Source organism: Durio zibethinus, chromosome 14 (genome assembly GCF_047325235.1).
Source record: "Durio zibethinus cultivar Kanyao isolate XHJ-2024 chromosome 14, ASM4732523v1, whole genome shotgun sequence".
NCBI classification, from domain to species: Eukaryota; Viridiplantae; Streptophyta; class Magnoliopsida; order Malvales; family Malvaceae; genus Durio; species Durio zibethinus.
In genome coordinates this window covers 1531370-1551046 of record NC_143175.1, presented here as the reverse complement: position 1 = coordinate 1551046, position 19677 = coordinate 1531370, and the positions used below count along the sequence as shown (strand labels likewise).

General features: G+C 29.4%; 2 protein-coding genes across 2 annotated transcripts; both read right to left on the bottom strand.

Annotated features, from left to right (window-relative positions):
• Positions 1-3425: 3425 nt before the first annotated feature.
• On the bottom strand, positions 3426-4998 carry LOC111294063 (uncharacterized). Its single transcript, XM_022887232.2, has 3 exons — positions 4593-4998; positions 4053-4448; positions 3426-3834 (listed from the first exon to the last, which is right to left on the bottom strand). Exons 1-3 carry the CDS (start codon positions 4848-4850, stop codon positions 3634-3636), a joined length of 855 nt encoding a protein of 284 aa, XP_022742967.1. The 5' UTR covers positions 4851-4998; the 3' UTR covers positions 3426-3633.
• A 4704-nt stretch (positions 4999-9702) lies between these two features.
• Positions 9703-11328, bottom strand: LOC149514937 (pathogenesis-related protein PR-4-like). Its single transcript, XM_089742857.1, has 2 exons — positions 10954-11328; positions 9703-10415 (listed from the first exon to the last, which is right to left on the bottom strand). Exons 1-2 carry the CDS (start codon positions 11215-11217, stop codon positions 10221-10223), a joined length of 459 nt encoding a protein of 152 aa, XP_089598983.1. The 5' UTR covers positions 11218-11328; the 3' UTR covers positions 9703-10220.
• Positions 11329-19677: the final 8349 nt, after the last annotated feature.

Genomic DNA, 19677 nt, shown 5'->3' with positions numbered 1-19677 from the left:
TAACAAAAGAAAATGTCAAAAGCAGAAAAGATATGAACTCTCTATTTAGATAAATCTTTCAAATACCATTGCCTCTCAGCATTTTTGGATTTAAAGTTCGTTGCCTCTAGTCAGAGGAGCTTTTCAATATTTAAAGTTTGCCGCCTTTGGTTAAAGGAGCTTTTTAAATTTAAAGTTTGTTACCTCTGGTCAGAAGAGCCTTTCAATATTTAAAGTTTATCGCCTTTGGTTAAATGAGCTTTTTGAATTTAAAGTTAGTTACCTCTGGTCAGAGGAGCCTTTCAATATTTAAAGTTTTTCACCTTTGGTTAAAAGAGCTTTTTGGATTTAAAGTTTGTTGCCTCTGGTCAGAGGAGCCTTTCAACATTTAAAGTTTGTTGCCTTTAGTTAAAGGAGCTTTTTGAATTTAAAGTTGTTGAGCCTCTGCTGAGAGAAACTTTTTTTAGATAAATTTTTAAAGTTGTTAAGCCTCTGCTGAGAAGAGCTTTTTTCAAGATAAAATTTTAAAGTTATTGAGCCTCTGCTGAGAGGAGCTTTTTCAAATGAGATTTTTAAAGTTGTTGAGCATTTGCTGAGAGGAGCTTTTTCAAGATAAAATTTTAAAGTTGTTGAGCCTCTGCTGATCGGTGCATTTTTCAAGATAAAATTTTAAAGTTGTTGAGCCTCTGCTGATCGGTGCATTTTTCAAGATAAAATTTTAAAGTTATTGAATCTCTGCTGAGAGGAGCTTTTTCAAATGAGTTTTTAAAGCTGTTAAGGCTCTGCTGAAAGGAGCATTTTTCAAGATAAAATTTTAAAGTTATTGAGCATCTACTGAGATGAGCTTTTTCAAGATAAAATTTTTAAGTTGTTGAGTCTCTACTGAGAGGAGCTTTTTTTAGATTTTAAATTTTCAATAGTTGTCGAGCCTCGAGTGAGAGGAGCATTTTCGTTTTGATGAGAAAAACTTTCTGAGTAGTTTAGGTTCAAAAAAAAAATTCCTTTGGATTCCAAACAAAATTATTATCTTTATTTTTGCCCTATTCTTGATCTTCAGTAATGTGCAAAGAGGGACAGCTGTAGACATCAAATTTGTCTAGATTTTAATTAAGTCTTAGTTACCAAATTTTAATTCTCGAGCTATCGGGTCAAGACCCGATTTTAATTCAATTGGGCTTCAAGCCTGATTTCAATTCGACTAGGCCCAAAGTCTGATTTTGATTGGGCTCAAAGCCCATTTTGTTTTTTTAAGCCTAGCATGCCTTTTATATTTTTTTATTAAATTAAACAAAAATACATAATACCAAAAATACAAAATAAAAAAAATATCAAAATACAAAATACCATAAAAAATACAAAATACAAAAAAAGAACAAAAAAAAAGGGATGGCAGTGGTGCCTTCCTCGGCACCACTGCCACCATGCCCTACCCACCATAACCTATCCCTCTTTCATACCCTATAAATTTTTATCCTAGCTACAGTGTGCCCTACTACACAATAAGACAAGAAAAAATTAAAGTGGTGCAGAGCTCGTGCTCGCACCTCATGCCGAGCCCTGTGCCACCTACTCAGGCACAGGGCACGGTCGGAGCTCTATAAATAGAGCTCCTAGTCAACCTAACAAAAGAGATAAGGAGACCCTGCCAAAAAAAAAAGCTTTTGACCAAAAAAAATTAGTCAACACAGTCCTCCCCGCAGGGAAGAACCTAGCACCGAGAGCTCCCCGTAAACCAAAAAGAGGAAAAGTTAGAAAAAAAAATCAAAAGTCAGAAATAATAAAAAAAAAAGGTTTGACTGAAGCTTTGAAAGCCGATCTAGGCCATTTGAAACACTTTCAGGTGAAACCAAGCTCAAATCCGACAAGAGAGAGTTGAGGGAAATATTTTGGTGTTTTTAGGTATTTTTCAACGACCGATCGACGACCACCGACAGTGGTCGAAGTGGTGGCGACAGCGACTTGACTAGTTGGTTGATCGGCTAGAGAGAGGCTCTGAAAGTGTAGAGAGAGGGAGAAGAGAAAATGACAAAATAATTTTTTTTTTTACTTTTATAGAAAATGCCAGAGCCAAAACAACGTCGTTTTATTAAAGGGTCAAAACGACACCGTTTTAAGCCCAGAGGATCTGTGCATCAATCCGGGATTCGCGTACCCTACTCGTTGACTTGTGTTTTCATCAACCTCTAACCAGTTCGACTGAACCAGAATCGAATCGTTGAACTCGATCTGGACTAGAAACGAACCGCTGAACGCGATCAAACTGCATAATCGAACCGTTAAATACGACCAAATCGTTAAACCGAATCGCGTGTTAACCGAAACGTTGACCGATTCGGTTCAAGTAAAAAAAAAATTTTTTTGGATTTTTTTATTTTTTTTAAAATATTATTTTTGTTATTTTAAATTTTTTGTAATATTTATACATGTTAAAATGATTAAATTTATCAGAATAAATTTTTGTTATTTTATAATAATAATTAATAAAAAATATATAATAAAATATATAGTAAAAATTTGTGATAATTTTGTTTTTTTTATTTAAAATAAAATCTTATAAAATAATAAAAATGAAAAAAATTGATATTTTGAATTTTTAAAAAAATATATATAGAAAATTGGAAGAGTTCAATTTTTCTTAATACAATCAAAATATAAATATTTAGATTTCTCCAGTAAGTCGGGATAATCTAAATTTTTTTTATAATAAAATAATTAATAAATAATAAAAAGTTTTTTAAAATAATTATAATAAAAAAATAAATTCCTTTAATTAAAAAAAATGATTTTGTTTAGGATCTTGTCAAAAAGTTGAGACGATCCTAAAATTTGCTCAAAATTTTTTAGGATTTCATCGAAGAGTCGGGATAATCGTAAAATTTGTTTAATAAATTTTGAGCACTCATCAAAAAGTCAAGATGCTCCTAATTTTTTTAAAACAAATAAATAAAATCTCTTATGAGGAGATTTCGAGGATTTTGTAAATTGTCAATTTTCTCAAAATATTTTTTTAAATATATATATTTTTAATTTCTACCAAAACGTTGAAGAATTTATAGAATATAAAAAAATAATAAAATAATAATATTAATTTTACTAAAAATATTTTTAAATAAATTTCAAGAAATTAAATTTAAATAAAAAAAGATCTTATTATTAAAATTAAAAAATTATATATGTTTAATTGGTACCGTTCTTAGAACGAACGACGTAAAAGTATTAATATCTTCTTCACTCGTAACCGTACGCACAAACTTAATTCTGATTTTGTAAATCTAAACTTCTTTTAATAATTCTTAATTATTTTAAGATTTTTATTAAAATATAATATTTTGGGTGACCACATTTTATAAAAAAATTAATGACGAGTCTAAAAATTTTTACCAAATCCAATTATCTGAGTCCCCGACGAAAAAAATCGTTGAGACAATACCCTTACCACTTGAATATCCTAAATACTTTCATCTTAATAATAATTTTTTTATCACAACATTGATTGAGACTTAAGCACAGTACACAATCCTACTTGAGCATTTGATCTTACAAACAGCAAAGACTTTCATCCCACTAACATGTTTATTACATAAAACATGGTTCCTACAGATTTATTCATGGCAAATTATGTAAGTGGGAATCAATCTTCTGTAACTCGAGAAGTTACTGGGAATAGACAAGAACTTGGCTGGAATCGCCACAATCCACAAATTCATAGTCCACAGTAAGATGCCCTTGTGGATAGCCTTTTCCATCGGTGTCAATTGGCCTAAACGCAGTTTCGAGGTCCAACTCCAGGCCTCCACTGCCGCATGCATCAACGATTCTCACTATTTCCTCAGCATTCGTGGCTGTGTTGGTTACCTGCAAGTACAGTGACAGAGCCAAGATTAATTAAACTATATATGCATGAAATTAATTAATATATAAATCCCCCATTTTTTTATGAATAAAAAACCCAGAATTTTAATATATATGTATATATTATATTATGGCCTCAATTTTCTTTCAAAGCATTCAATTTATATATTCAATATGGGGAGAGATTAATGAGTAAGAGCTAGAGAAAATGTATTCCTTACCTTTAAGCACAAGCCACAAGCATCTTTCCCTTGAGGACCAACGTTTCCACAGAAGCCGGTCCATCCATACTTGCTGCGCCACTCCAAGGGCTTATCTCCATTCACCGCAGCACAGGAAACTTTTGCAGCATGATAGTCCCAGTTGTTGTTCTTAACATTGTAGTCAGTCCAATAAGCTGTGACGTTAGACTCACTTGGACCTGCCGGTGGTGGTGGTACTGGTACGGCATCACAATCCACAAACTCGAAGTCCACAACAAGGTGCCCTTGTGCCTCGCCGTTCCCACTGCTGTCGATCGGTCTAAAAGCTGTCTCCAGGTCCAACTCTAGGCCACCACTGCCGCATCTATCAACAATTCTTACCGTTTCTTTTTCTCCAGTTTCAGTGTTGGTCACCTGCACATCATGTATGCATGCATGACATGATGAGAATTAAGCAATTGTTTTTATATTATAACTCAGAAATTTAATTTCATTTTACATTCAATATATATGGAGAGAAAAAAAAATACTAATTAAGAACTAGGAAATGTTCCTTACACTCAAGCACAAGCCGCAAGCCTCTTCACCATGAGGACCAACTGATGCACAGTAACCGGTCCATCCATATTTGCTGCGCCACTCCAAGGGCTTATCGCCATCCACAGCGGCGCAGTAAACATGTGCGGCCTTATAGTCCCAGTTATTGGTTTTAACATCGTAGTCAGTCCAATAAGCTGTCACGCCAGAAGCACTCTGTGCAGCAGCAGATGCCACCAGGCAGGCCAACAACACAATGCTAATGCTTATTCTCTTCATTTTTTTTTTTTCTGTGAATACTTCAACTTGTTTGCTTCAAATCGTTTCCAGGGTGCTCAAATTTATAGGGAAAGGTTCCCTGATAAAATTATTGGATAACCCTTAATCGTGTAAAGATTAAACCCTGACTTTCTTTAAGACCATGTGAAATGTGATTTTCATGTTCTTAATAATTAATTTGATGTATCCAAGGTCGATAAGGAATATGCCAAGGTCGATTCAGGAATATTTACTCAGTGGAGGCAAACTTCAAAGTATGCTTTTCTTTAAAATTTAATACAAAATAAACGGTTTTTTTGCAATCATTGCTCTTTTTACCTAACTAAAGTTCATTTCATACATAAGCTATTTACCAAAAAAAAAATTTACATAGCCCATGACCTTAAATTGAGATTTAGTGATTTTCATGCTTTTTTTTTTTTTGGGGTCATTTTGTCAATAATTGTGACTCAAGGCCAAGTCATCAGTTCCTAACAGTTGCACCGGTTCTTGTAGGTATATATTAATAAAAAGAAATGCTAACAAATGCCATTAGACATTAGTTAACTTAATATTTAAAGAAAATAATTTGCAATTAATGCATATCTTATTTTGAATAAAAACAATAGAGTAACTATAAAATATCTTAAAAGAAAATTTTATCTACCTTAATCGATGCTTATTGACATTGGTTAACCAGATCCAAAAATATATAAGATTGGTTTTGATTAAGGATCCAAGAGGAAAAAAAAACCCGTAATGTACTACCAAGTTAAGTCTTTGTCAAGGCTTAATTCAGTTAGTGGTTACTTAAATGAAGGGGTGAATTTTTTTGATATTAAAGAGACTGTAATATAAGAATAATGAAAAAAATTATAATTACTAAGATTTTAATTTTAGATTTATTAAATAATATCTCTTAAATGTAATTATTAAATTAATTAAATTAAAATTTAAATTTAAAGTGATAATTTTATTATAAAAGTATATTTCAAATTTTATGAAATTTACCCCAAGAATATTCGAATTACAAATCAATTGCGATAATTTCATATTATCAATTATATACTCTTTAAATGACTACAAATAATTCACTCTGAAGTAGTAAGATGCCTAGCAAGATGGTCTCTTCGTCTTTTTTCAGAGGGATTATTTCAATTATAATTTTTTTATTGCAGTGCTACGATTATTTAATTATAATAAAAAATTATGTAAAACTTCATTCCTTATAAAAATGAATATCATATAATATTTTAATAAATTGATCCTGCATAATTATAATTATAGTATAATTATTGTAAGTGAGATATCCCTTTTCTAAAAATGATATATAACAACCTTTTAATTAATTAGGTTGTAAAGTTTAAATCGTAACTTTATTTAATAAGATAATGCAAATTTTAACACTCATCGCTATTATATTTGAATCCGAAAGAAGAGAGATAATTTTGTTGTTTCGGTTCATTAAGCTGCATTTTTCAGACTCAAATATGATAGCGGTGAGTGTTGAAATTTGCAATGTTTTATTAAATATTTGTCCTACATAATAGATATATTGATTACATTTCTTTATTTATTTATATATTTGTTTTCATTTTAATGTCAAAAATGGTTAAAGTACCTTTCATATCGGACCACATAGGACTTGTCAATTTATAGGGCTCAATTTTCATTCCCAATTTAATTTTTTATTTATTTTTCTATAAAAACATAAAAAAATTAATTATTTAAATAATTATTATTATTAATATTGTATTATTCTATAATTAAATTAAAATTTTTTTTATCTTTGCACCATTTTTCAAGAAAAACGAATAAAACCCTAGTGTGATCCATGCGCAATTATCGAATTTTCACATCCTTGTGTGTGTCCTTTTTTTTTTTTTAATAATCTCGAGATCAATATGATTCTCTTTCTCGTCTGAAACCAAATTTATTTTTCAAGTCCCAAGTAGGGGTTCAGACAGAAAAGTAGAAACAAGTTCAATGCAAGATTATGTTAAACGTAAGCCGTGGGCTTGACCTTAACGAAATATGATGCAAAACTATTAGAGATCTTATAGCAGTACGTGATTGTGATTTTTATTCTTTTTTTTTTTTGTCATTTTGTCAATAAGTAGGATGTGACTCTAGGACAAGTCACCGTCCAAAAACGAATCAAGCATATCCTTTAAAACTTAATATAAAATTAAGAAAATCTTTTTTTTTTTTTTTGCCCTTTACTGATCTTCATAGGCCGTGGGTTTGCCCTTAATTAAATTGGATGAAAATTACATAGAGCAGCACGTGATTTTAATTAATGATTGTTTTTTTGTCATTTTGACAAATATATATATATATATATAAATAAAGTTATAGTAAATGGCTTGGAGTCTAAACGGCTCTATTTTTTATGTTTGATATTTGTATTTTGGTATTATTGGTTAGAATTTTGATGTAACGATTTTCAATTTTCTTTGAATATATAAAATTCATTTAATAATAAAAAATTGGTATATTCTGAGTGAAATTGGTATTAAAATTGATATATAAAAAATCATTGTGATGTGAGAAGATTCGTGGAGGCTTTCACATAGAAATAAGACATGTCAATTTGTAGGTTTCAATTTTTAGTCTGAATTTTTGATGATTTATTTTATTTAAAAAAAATTAATTTTTTTATTTTTTTAATATATCTATTTTAGGAATTGAACATAAGAAGTTCAAGATGAAGTCATAAGTTTTAATTACCCATTTGGGACATTATTGTTGCATTGGAGACCACAATAATAATTATTTTTGTTCATCTTGGGACCACTTTTTTTAATGCAATTACCAAACGAAAATGCTAAAAGAAAATTCAGAGCGGTGGGGAGACACACAGCTAGGAGAAAACAACATCCCAATCCCAATCGATCACCTTTGTGGTCGTTCTTCCTCATTCAATTTTAAGAAAATAAAGTGGAACGAAAGGATCGACAACTTTGTCAGAGGCTTTTCAATTTTCCATCACTATCATAATTTCAAATACGGCATGACGGTAAAATATAAAAATAATATAAATAAAAATTATAAAAATAATATAATTTAAAATTTTAATAAAAATATAAATAAATTTAATAAAATTAAAAAAATATATTTTATATTTTGATATCTATATAAATTATAATACATAATTTTTATATAAATTTTAAATATTTTATATAATATAAATATATAAATTATCAAACCTTATCTGTTTCGCTTGTTACAGCCACACAGCTTTGGGGCAATTATCATGAACCAAAGAATATCCTTTTTGTATATATTAATCTACTGTACCACTTTATCTGATAGTGGTCCTGGCAGATTTGATTAGTGAGGGATTGCTCTGATCTTTAATATATGATCTATCTGTAAAACTTAAGAAATTACGTGAATGGTGGTCTCCACCACCGCCACACAGGCTAACAACACTATGCTAATTGCTAGATGATCTCTCCATTTTTCCTGTGAATCCTATTATTCCAATTTGTTTGCTATGAAATCATTTTCAGCAGAAAAAAATCCGATTAATTTTTAAATCAGTCAATATTTTATCAAAATTAATGATTTCAGACTACGAATTTAAAAAAATTTATGTATATAATTTTTTTTTATAAAATAAAATATTAGAGTAAATAGGTTCATTGATAGATTAAGCATTTTTTAAAAAAAATCTATTTGTTATATATGCTTTATTTTTTGTCGTTTTTTTCATTAAGTAATGTGACTCAGCGTATAGATATCTTTGTCATAATAATCGTTGCGTCGCGGCAACTAGATTGAAAATGTTTTATTTTTGGATCACTTTATATTCTTTGAAAAAACGACAATTAAATAAAATGCATCATACATTCATAATTTTTTTTAAATGTAACAAGAGATCTAAATAAGGGTAAAGATTAAATTATATTAATAATAAGTAAATAATCTTTCACACGTAAAAAATTTTGATATATTTTTCAGATAAAAATGAATTACAAAATTTAATATGATTCAAAAAACGTTTGATCACAATTAATTTTATACAATATATGTTTATTTCGATTATTACGATCATTGAAAGATTGATTTGTACTCTTCTTGTATAATATTTTTATTTTTATTTTTATTGAATTGATTCTCATTTATCAAAGGTGAAAAAGCTCTTTATGAATTTCAGATTTGAAAATTAGGACAGAAACTATAATATATATATATATATATTAGAATTTCATATGTTATTGTAGATTTACGAGTAATTTATTGTTATAATTCAATAAATTACTGTAAATAATTTAAAGTACGCATCATACAGTCTGTAGGTGATGTTCCCGCTCCTTCTACTCCCGCCTATTGAGGCACTGGGAAGAATGGACCACCAACATCAAGACCGATGGGGGAGAACTAAAGCCAATGCGCTTGGCAACTCTTTATCGACCTTCAAATCTCTTATCCAGACTGGATAAGACAGGATAAGAGCAAGTGAAGCCCCCCCCTCCGCTGGGCATTGACCAGTGATAGCGATTTATTGGTGCTCTCGGTACTGTTAAAAGTATTTTTAGATTTAAAAAGTGAAGTAATTTTTTTTCGTTAGAGATATTTTTTATTTTTAAATTGATTTATCATATATAATATTATATTAATTTGATCATGTCATTAATTTATTTTATAAATCTTTTATTATTTATTTATAAATAAAATCATTCACATATTATTTAATTATCTTATTTTCTTTCTATTTTACTCTCTTAATTTTTTGTACTTACAACCTTTTAAAAGTGTTTTGAATTTAACGATTCAATCAATGTTGAGACTTTGAGGTAATAAATTTGATAAAATCTTAATGAGGATTAATGAAATAAATGAATTATGAATAAAAAATTGAGTTTTAAGAATTATGAACGAAAATAAAATATTGCACAGAAATCATAAAAGTACAACATAATTTAGTCGCGACAAATCTTGCTAAAAGAAAATTAACAATGGTGGATTGATTCTCTTCCCCCTCTGAAATCAAATTATTTGTCTGGTCCCGGCAGTAAGGACAAACAGCCAAGGAGAAAACAACCTTCCAATCAAGTGGTCACGGGTTGATGGAGTCATAGGGCAGTATCCAATCCAAGCGCACCAATGTCCGGACACTCGTGAAAAACATGCTCAATTGTTTCGCTTGTTACAGCCACATTTTGAGGCAATTGTAGTGATCCAAATTTTTTTTTTCTTCATTAACTCGATGCTTAATTAGAAATTTTATTCATACCTCAAACAGGCATACATATAGGATATTGGTTTAAAAGTTGAAAAGTACTGATGAATACCACTTTTCTCAGTACCACATCGGATATTGGTTCTAGCTGATTTATTTATTAATTACTCATTAAAAAAGTGGGGAATTCTGATCATAAGAGACTACTGGGAATAGAGACGAATTGTAGTGTCACCACAATCCACAAATGTATAGTTCACAAGAAGATGCCCTATTATATTGCCTTGCCCATCAGTGTCAATCTGATCAAACGCAGGTTTATCCAAATCTAGGCTTTCGTTGCGGCATGTATCAACGATTCTCACCGTTACCACAGCTGAAGTAGCAGTGTTCGTTACCTGCATGAACCACATATATATAAACTCATGCATGAGAATAATTCAAGTTATAGTAACTAATTAGAATTTATTTCTTCAAGCGAAATTACTCAAGTTTGGAAAACCAGATATTTGAATCCGATTTTTTCACAATGGAGGTTATAATTTAGAGATAAAAGAAAAAATTATAAATATTAAAAATCGAATTTCAAATTTATTAAATATTATTCTTTAAAAATGATTATACAAATTGATTTAACTAAATTTCGGATTTTTAAATTCGATTCATTGCACATGGATATACATGCAGTACATATCACCGAATCAAATATCTGAGTTCATTCAACTTTTATTTCATTTATACTCAAAGTAAAAAAAAAAAAGAGAATTCAAGGTTTAACTTGATTAATTCATACAATTATTCGTAAAAAATCACACTCAATAAGTACAAGTTCAAATTATAGGCCTTTCTTCTATCATCAAGCTTTTTTTGTGAAAAAAAAATAGAGATGAAAAATTACGGTGCTAGAAAATAAATAAAATAATAAATGGTCCTTACATTTAAGCACTTGCCACAAGCACATTCCCCTTGAGGACCAACCGGCCCACAGAAGGCGGTCCAATTATATTTGCTGCGCCATTCATAAGACATACCGGCATACCATGTGGCGCAGTAAACGTGTTCAGCAGTCAAGTTCCAGTCATGCTGCTCAGCAAAGTAGTCAGTCCAATAAGCTGTCACATTACTAGCACTCTGGGCAGCGGCAGAAGCCACCAGACAGGCCAACAGCACAATGCTTATGCCAATTTCTGATCTCTCCATTTTTGCTGTGAATGATACAATTTCAGTTTGTTGCTTGAAATCGTTTCCAGGCTGCTCAGATTTATAGGGAAAGTTTCTCTGATAGACTTGCAGGAATATTACTCTCGTGATTAAAACTTTTCCCTTTTCTAATTAAGCCGGCCATGTGAAATTCATGTAAATCGAATAGCATGAATTAATTATTTCTTGTGCCATCCAACATGTAGAGAATAAATTTTCTATAAGATATCGAGTAAAATTTTCTTTTCTTGGGAAAAAGTTAATCTGTACCGTAGGCACCAATTTTGTTTGATTCTATTATAATTTTGTTTATTATTATTATTATTATTATTATTATTATTAAAAAAAAGTCAAAAAAAATATTGTTTTGATTTCAAATTTAGCAATTGAAATCAAACTGCCATAGAGATTTTTTTTTCTTCCCTAACATTGTTTAACTTAACAGCATGAAATTTTGTGACCACAAGTCATTAGATAGGATCCAAAATTCTTACATAAAGATCCCATAAGGTCTGATATTTGAATTTCAGAAACTCTATAAATAAAACTAATTTCTGCGAAACATGAAGGAAAAAAAGAGAGGAATATTGTCAAAAAAAAAGGAGAGCTGAAAAAAAAAAAGAAAAGGAACACAGAAGGAAGCCTAGGTGTTCTGCAAAAAACAAAGAGACAGGAAACACACACAAGCAACAAAAAAAACAATAATTATAGTCCTCTTTAATAGAGGAACCAGGAGCAAACAAAAAAAATTTTTAAAAAAAACCCTCAAGAATGAAATTCTCAATTTATGAGGTTTGAGATTTTTTTTTTTTTGAAAAATCTGGTTTTGCCAGAGTATTTAGAAAACAACAAAGATCAATTTGAAATTTTTTAAGAAATTTTGAAAATTTTTTGGGTCATTAGATTCTGGAAAACTTTTAATTTTTAAACGACCTTTGAAGTTTCCAACAACCAAAATCTAGGAAAATGATCGGAATCTGAAAATTGTTTGAATTTACCAATGCCATTTGAAGTTTTCGGCAACGGCATGGAGGTGATCGACTGAAAATTGGGTAACTACAGCTGTCGATGAGAGGAGCTAAATTTTTAGAGAGAGAGGCTTTGGGCGAAGAGAGATAGGAGAAAAAAAAAAACAGAAATAGGCCTTTTATAGACACACCAAAACAATGACGTTTTGGGAGTTTGACCCTAGCCTAACCCATGCAGGATTTGCGCATCAACCCACGCACCGACCCGACCTGTTTGGCATGTTTTCTCTTTTCTTTTTCTTTTTATTTTCTATTTTGATTTTGATCTTATTATTTTGGTGTTGATTTTTATGTTATTTTTTATGTTTATTTTTTTTTAATGATATTATTATTATTGTTATCATTGTTATTTTACATTATTACTAGTCATAATTCTTTTAGAAATAAATAAATAAAATGAAAAACAAAATTAAAATAAAATATAGACCTAAAAATATAATATGCAAAATAATAATAATAATAATAATAATAATAATAATAATAATAATAATAATAATAATAACAACAACTATTTAAGAAAAATAAAATTTTATTACAAGCAAAAATGTTATTTAAATTTCACCAAAGTGTTGGAATAATTTAAAAAATATTTTTTGCTAAAAAAATAATGACAAAATTATAAAAAAGATAAATAAAATAAAAAATGATAAATTGTTTAAATGAATCTTTTAAATGTAATTTTTAGAGAAAACTAAAAGACTTTGGTTTTCTTTAATTATTGCAAGTAAAAATAATTTTTTGGATTTCACCATAGAATTGGAATAATCCAAAATTATTTTTATTAGAATAAATGTTTATTTAAATAATATAAAAAGAGCAATAAAAAATAAAAATAATAATAATTGATATTTTGAATAAATATTTAAAAAATGTAATTTTTTAAAGAAAATCAAAAGAGTTCAATTTTCTTTAATACAAATAAATGATTAATATTTTTAAATTTTGTCAGTAAGTCAGAATAATCTAAAATTTTTTAAACAATAATAAACAAAAAATAATAACAAAAAATAACAATAATCACAATAAAAAATAATTAATTAATCAATTAATCCCTTAATTATCATAAAAAATTACTTTTATATAGGATATTGTCAAAAAGTTGAAATGATCCTAAAACTTATTCAAAATTTTTAAGATTTCGTCGAAGAGTTGGAATAATCTTAAATTTTATTTAATAAATTTTGAAAACTCACCAAAGAGTCGGGATGTCCCTAAAGTCATTTTATTAAATAAATAAAATATCTTATTACAAGATTTCGATAATTTTGTGAATGATCAATTCTTTCAAAATTTTTTTATAAATTTCACCAAAGCATTAGAGAACTTATAGAATACGAAATAATAATAAAAATATTAATTTCACAACAAAGAAATGTTTTTTAAATAAGTTTAAGAAAATTAAATTTAAATATAAAAAAAAGACCATATCATTAAGACTAAAGGATTACACATATTTAATTGGTACCGTTATTTGAATATGTGATGTGAGGGTACTAATACATTCATCATTCGTAACTGTACTCTCGAACCTAACCTAGATTTTGCATACTTAAATTTTTTTTAGTAAATCTTAATTAATTTTAAGATCTTCTTACATAAAACGAGTCACATTATAGTAAGAGCTTTTGATGGGATTTGCAATGAAGTGATAGGTGATATCAAGCTACCATTTCAAATCAGCCCATGTACTTTTGATATAGTCTTCCAGGTTATAGCTATTGCTTCTTCCTATTGCTATATTTTAGAAGGCATGGATTCACATGGTAGGAGCTATTCCTTCCACTCTGCATCAGAATGTGAAATTCATAATTGATAAAAAGGCGGTCATTGTTGCTGGTGAAGATTTATTGGTGACTAACCATTTTACTGTATTATATGTTGAAGCAGCAGAGGAAGTCTTAAAATGTTCTTTTAGATCTTTTGAATTTATTAATGCAACCTATGTGGGTGAAGGATCAAAAGTGCCTATTCCATGTCTATCCAAAGCTTCTAAGATGGCACTTAAATAAGCTGTAAAAAAAGGACAATAGGTGTGGGTTGACTTGTAAAGGATGCAATGACCATGGATAATGCCAAAGAAAGATGATAGGTTTGGTTTGGTTACAAACCAAAGCAAAAAAGAAGAATAAAGTTCATATAAGAGAAAAGAAAAAAAAAATGTTAGCCTATTTTCTAGGGCAAGAGGTAGAAACTAAAAGCCTATCTTTTTCTCCCCTCTATGAGACTTTCATCTTAGTTGGCTATATCTATCCATATGTAGCAAGAAACATAGAAAAAAAGGCTTACACCATTATTAAAAGATATTTTCATTGAATTTTTAATACAAATGATGGGTGAAAAAAAGGAGGAACGAAGATCCAGGTTATCCATGGATATATCTTACTCCTCCTGGTGCAAAACTGAAGAATTGACATGTTGAAGAGTTACCTATTATTTTTAAATTTTTTCCAAAGTAACGTGTTGAACCTAATCTAGATGCTTTTGTTAAAAGCATTAAATATCTTATATGTGTTTGTTTCCTCATTTTTAATTGAATAAATGATAAGCATAGCACATTTATCCATTTTTTTTGCCTATTTCATTTCAATTCCTCGCATTACTATACATCTCTCTACATTTCGTTCATTTCACTTACTTTTAGGTATCAAATAATGAATGTGAAGAACATCATGACAATATTTTGAAATTTGATTTTGAAAATTCTATATATATTGGTGAACTCGATGATAAAAAGAATCTAGAAGACCATGCAATATCCTCAAAATTATTGAAACTAATGGAACAAGAAAAAAAGCAAATCATGCCTCATTAAGAAGCCACTGAAATTGTCAATTTGGGGGATGAAGAAACTAAAAAAAAGGTTATGATTGGTACTTTGATGTCATCACTAATAAAGTAGAAAATGATAAAGTTACCACATGAATATGTGATGTATTTGCTTGGTCATATCAAGATATGCCAAGGCTAGATACTAAAATTGTAATGCATAAGCTACCTTTGAAGCCTAGATGCAAACCAATTACATAGAACTTGATAAGAATGAAACCTGAAATGTTGTTAAAAATAAAATAAAAAATGAAAAAGTAATTTGAACTAAGATTTTTAGAAGCGATCAAATATCCCGAATGGGTGACGAATATAATCTCGTTACCCAATAAAGATGGCAAAATGAAAATATGTGTTGATTATGAGATCTGAATAAAACAAGTCTAAAAGATAATTTTTCATCACCTTACATTGCACTTTAGTGGACAATACTGCTATGCACACTCTGTTTACATTCATGGATAGGTTTTCAGGCTACAATCAAATTAAGATGGCATAAGAAGTTATGGAAAAGACTACTTTTGTGATATTATGGGGAATATTTTTCTATGAAGTCATACCATTCGGTTTGAAAAATGTTATGGCAATTTACCAAAGAGCAATGGTAACTCTATTCCATGATATGACACACAAAAAAATAGAGGCGTATGTGAATGACATCATTACGAAATCCTATGAAGAAAGAAATCACGTGACTAATCTCAGAAAATGATTTAAAAGATTACGAAAGTTTCAGTTCAAGCTCAATCCAGTTAAATGCATTTTTGGTGCAACCTCAAAAAAATTATTGGGATTTATCGTTAATAAAAAAAGAATTGAGGTGGAACCAGATAAGATACATGCCATCCAAGAGATACTATCTCCATGTACACAAAAAAAAGATTTTTAAAAAGATTGAATTATATTGCTCATTTTATTTTCCAACTTACAGCCAAATGTGACCCCATATTCAAGATTTTTTGAAAACATAGGTCAGGAGAATGGGATAAAGATTGTCAAATGACATTTGAAAAAAATTGAAGAATACTTATCAAACCCACCAATATTAATGTTGTCTGTCCCTAGAAGACTTCTTATCTTATATTTAATGGTGAACGAAAAATCAATAGGATGTGTTTTGAGGCAATATAATGAAACGAAAGGAAAGAATAAGCCATTTACTATCTGAGAAAAAAGTTCACTAATTATGAGTGCAATTATTCATTATTGAAAAATATGTGTTGTGCACTAGCTTGGATGGCTCGTCGGCTCAGACAGTACATGTTGTATCATACCATTTAGCTCATTGTGAAATTGGATCCAATCAAGTACATCTTTAAAGAGCTTTCATTGTCGAAAAGAATAGCAAAATGGCAAATGTTATTTTCTAAATATGACATTATATACGTGTCTCAAAAGGCAATCAAAGAAAGTGTTATTGTTGAATTTCTTACAAAACGCGCTCATAAAGATTATGTGCTTGTGACATTCAATTTTTTATATGAAGACTTAATGTTTGTACTGCACATAGATAAAGAAAAGCATAATGAAGATATATGAAAGATGTATTTTAATGGTACATCGAATGCTTTGAAGAATGAAATATGAGTAGTTTTAATATCTCAAAAAGGAGATTACTACCCAACCACTATAAAATTAAGTTTTGATTACACCAATAATGTGGTAAAATATTAAGTATGTGTTATGATTCTTCAAGCTGTTCTTGAAAGGAAGGTCTATACATTAAAAGTTTATGGAGACTCTGCCTTGGTTATATACCAATTGCGAGGAAAATAAAAAACTAAAGATTCAAAGTTGGTTCTATACCAAAAGTACATATTAAAATTGATCAAAAAATTTAAGAATATTTGGTTTCATCATTTGCCTCGAGAAGAGAATCAGATGGCTGATGCTTTGGCTATATTGGTAGCAATGTTCAAGTTAAATGAAAATGCTAAAATCCAACCCATCAAGTTAAATTTACGAGAGAAACCAACTCACTGTTCAAATATTAAGGAAAAAATTGATAGAAAATCATAGTATTTTGACATATTACAATATGTTAAGTATCAGCAATACCTAAAACGCATATCAGAGAGTGATAAGAGAACTTTGAGAAGATTGGTAATGGGTTTCTTTCTGGATGAAAAAATTTTATATAAGAGAAGTCGAAACCAAACACTATTAAGATGTATGAATACTGCTAAAGCCAAAAAGTTGCTAGAAGAAATTCATAGAGGTGTTTGTGAAACTCATACAGACGGTAACATGATGACTAAGTAAATAATGGGAGCAGAATACTATTGGTTGACAATAGAAAAAGATTACATCGATTATGCTAGAAAATACCATAAATGTCAAATTTATGTAAACAAGATGCAAGTTTTTTCAACGTTTTTACATGTTATGTCAACACCTTAACCTTTCTCTATGTAAGGAATGGACGTGATAGGGTCTATTACACCAAAAGCTTCAAATGGACACCAATTCATCTTAATGGTAGTTAACTATTTCACAAAGTGGGTAAAGGCAGCTTCATATGCTAATATGACAAGAATGGTGGTTTACAAGTTCATTAAGAAAGAGATCATATATCGATATGACTTTTTAGAAAGGATCATTTCAAATAATGCTCTTAATTTGAATAATAAAATGATGACTGAGATCTGTGCTCAGTTTAAAATAAACACCACAAATCAGTGCCTTATCATCCAAAGTTGAATGAGGCAGTTGAAGTGACTAATAAGAATATAAAGATTATTGTTAAAAAAATGACAGATGTGTATAAAGATTGGCATGAAAAGCTACCATTGGTATTACATGCTTATCGAACTTTGATTCATACATCTACAAGAGCTACACCATTTTTATTGGTATATGAGATGGAAGCAATGTTACCTATTGAAGTTAAAATTTTTTTCTTACGTGTTCTCATGAATGTTGAGTTGGAAGAAGCTGAGTGGGTTCATGCTCGATGTGAATAATTGAATCTCATTGAAGAAAAGAGATTAGCTATACTTTACCATAGTCAACTATATCAAAGAAAAATGATGCGAGCTTATGACAAGAAAGTTTACCCACGATAATTTTGAAAGGAAGAATTAATATTGAAAAAGATTTTTCCTAACCAATAAGATCATCGAAAAAAATAGACTCATAATTAAAAAAGCCCATATATGATAAAAAAAGCTTTTTCTGACGGGACACTAATCTTGGATGGGGATGATTTACTAAATCCAATCAATATCGATGCAGTAAAAAAATACTATGCTTAAAAAAAGATGAAAAGGTAAAATAAAACGAAAAGATATCTGAGTTGAAAACCTAAAAGAATGACTTAGATAAAAAAAAAGCATTGAGTAGAGTGAGCCAATTCTTAATATGTGCTAGAAGATCTTATTGGTTTTGGGCTAGCTTGGTATGTTGCATTTTCAGAAAGTCAAGGGCACCAATCAAGAGTTTTCAAAAAAGAATCCATGATGAATTAGTTCATGATGATTTGAATGTTCATTATGTGACTATTTATTTTCTGTGTTATATCTTTTTAGATAATGCATGAAACATTTTCTTTTTTTACTGAAATAAAATACCCCTTTGTTTATCCATTTTTTATCTTTCTCATTAAAAGGAAAATTTACAATGTATTGTCATGAAATTCAAAAGATGATGAAGGAATGACAACGATCATGAAAGATACACATATTATTTTGAGAGAGATTTAAAATGATCAACAAAATAGTTAGGATCAAAAGTCAATGAGAAGATAGGCCTATAAGTCATAAAAGTGGTAGACATTGAGTATAAAAAATGTGAAGAGAAATCTTTTTATTTAAACTTAATCAGTTATCGGAATACATGGGGATCAAGAGAAGAAGAAATGAAACAAACATTGAAAAAATTTGAGGATTAAAAGAAAATCAAAAAATAAAAAAATTATCTCTTCATTTGCATCAAAAGTGCATTTGTATCATGGTCATCATTCATTGCATGACATTGCAAAAACATGAAAATGTCATTCATGCATGAATGTGATACAATAGATATATGAGTCTAAGACAATCCAAAACCAACAAAAGAAAAAGTTAAAAGCAGAAAAAATGTGAACCCTTTATTTAGAGAAATCTTTCAAATACTATTGCCTTTCAGATTTTTAAATTTAAAGTTTCATTGCCTTTGGTCAAATAAGTCGTTTAAAGTTTCACTGCCTTTGGTCAGATGAGCTTTTTGAATGTAAAGTTTCGTTACCTTTGGTCAAATAAGTCTTTTTAATTTAAAGTTTCATTGTCTTTGATCAAAAGAGCCATTTAAAGTTTCGTTGCCTCTGGTTAGAGAAGCTTTTTAATATTAAGAGCCTCTGGTTAGAAGACTTTATCAAAATTAGGCATGATTTGGAAGACCAAAAGGCATAATTTATAAGTACTCTCAAGTTTTTAATTTAAAATTTTGTTGCTTCTGGTCAGATGAGCCATTTAAAGTTTATTGCCTCTGATTAGAGGAACCTTTTGAATTTAATGTTTTATTGCCTCTGGTTAGAGGAGCCTTTTAAATTTAAATTTTGTTGCCTCTGGTTAGACGAGCTTTTCAACATTTAAAGTTTCATTGCCTCTGGTTAAAGGAGCTTTATAAA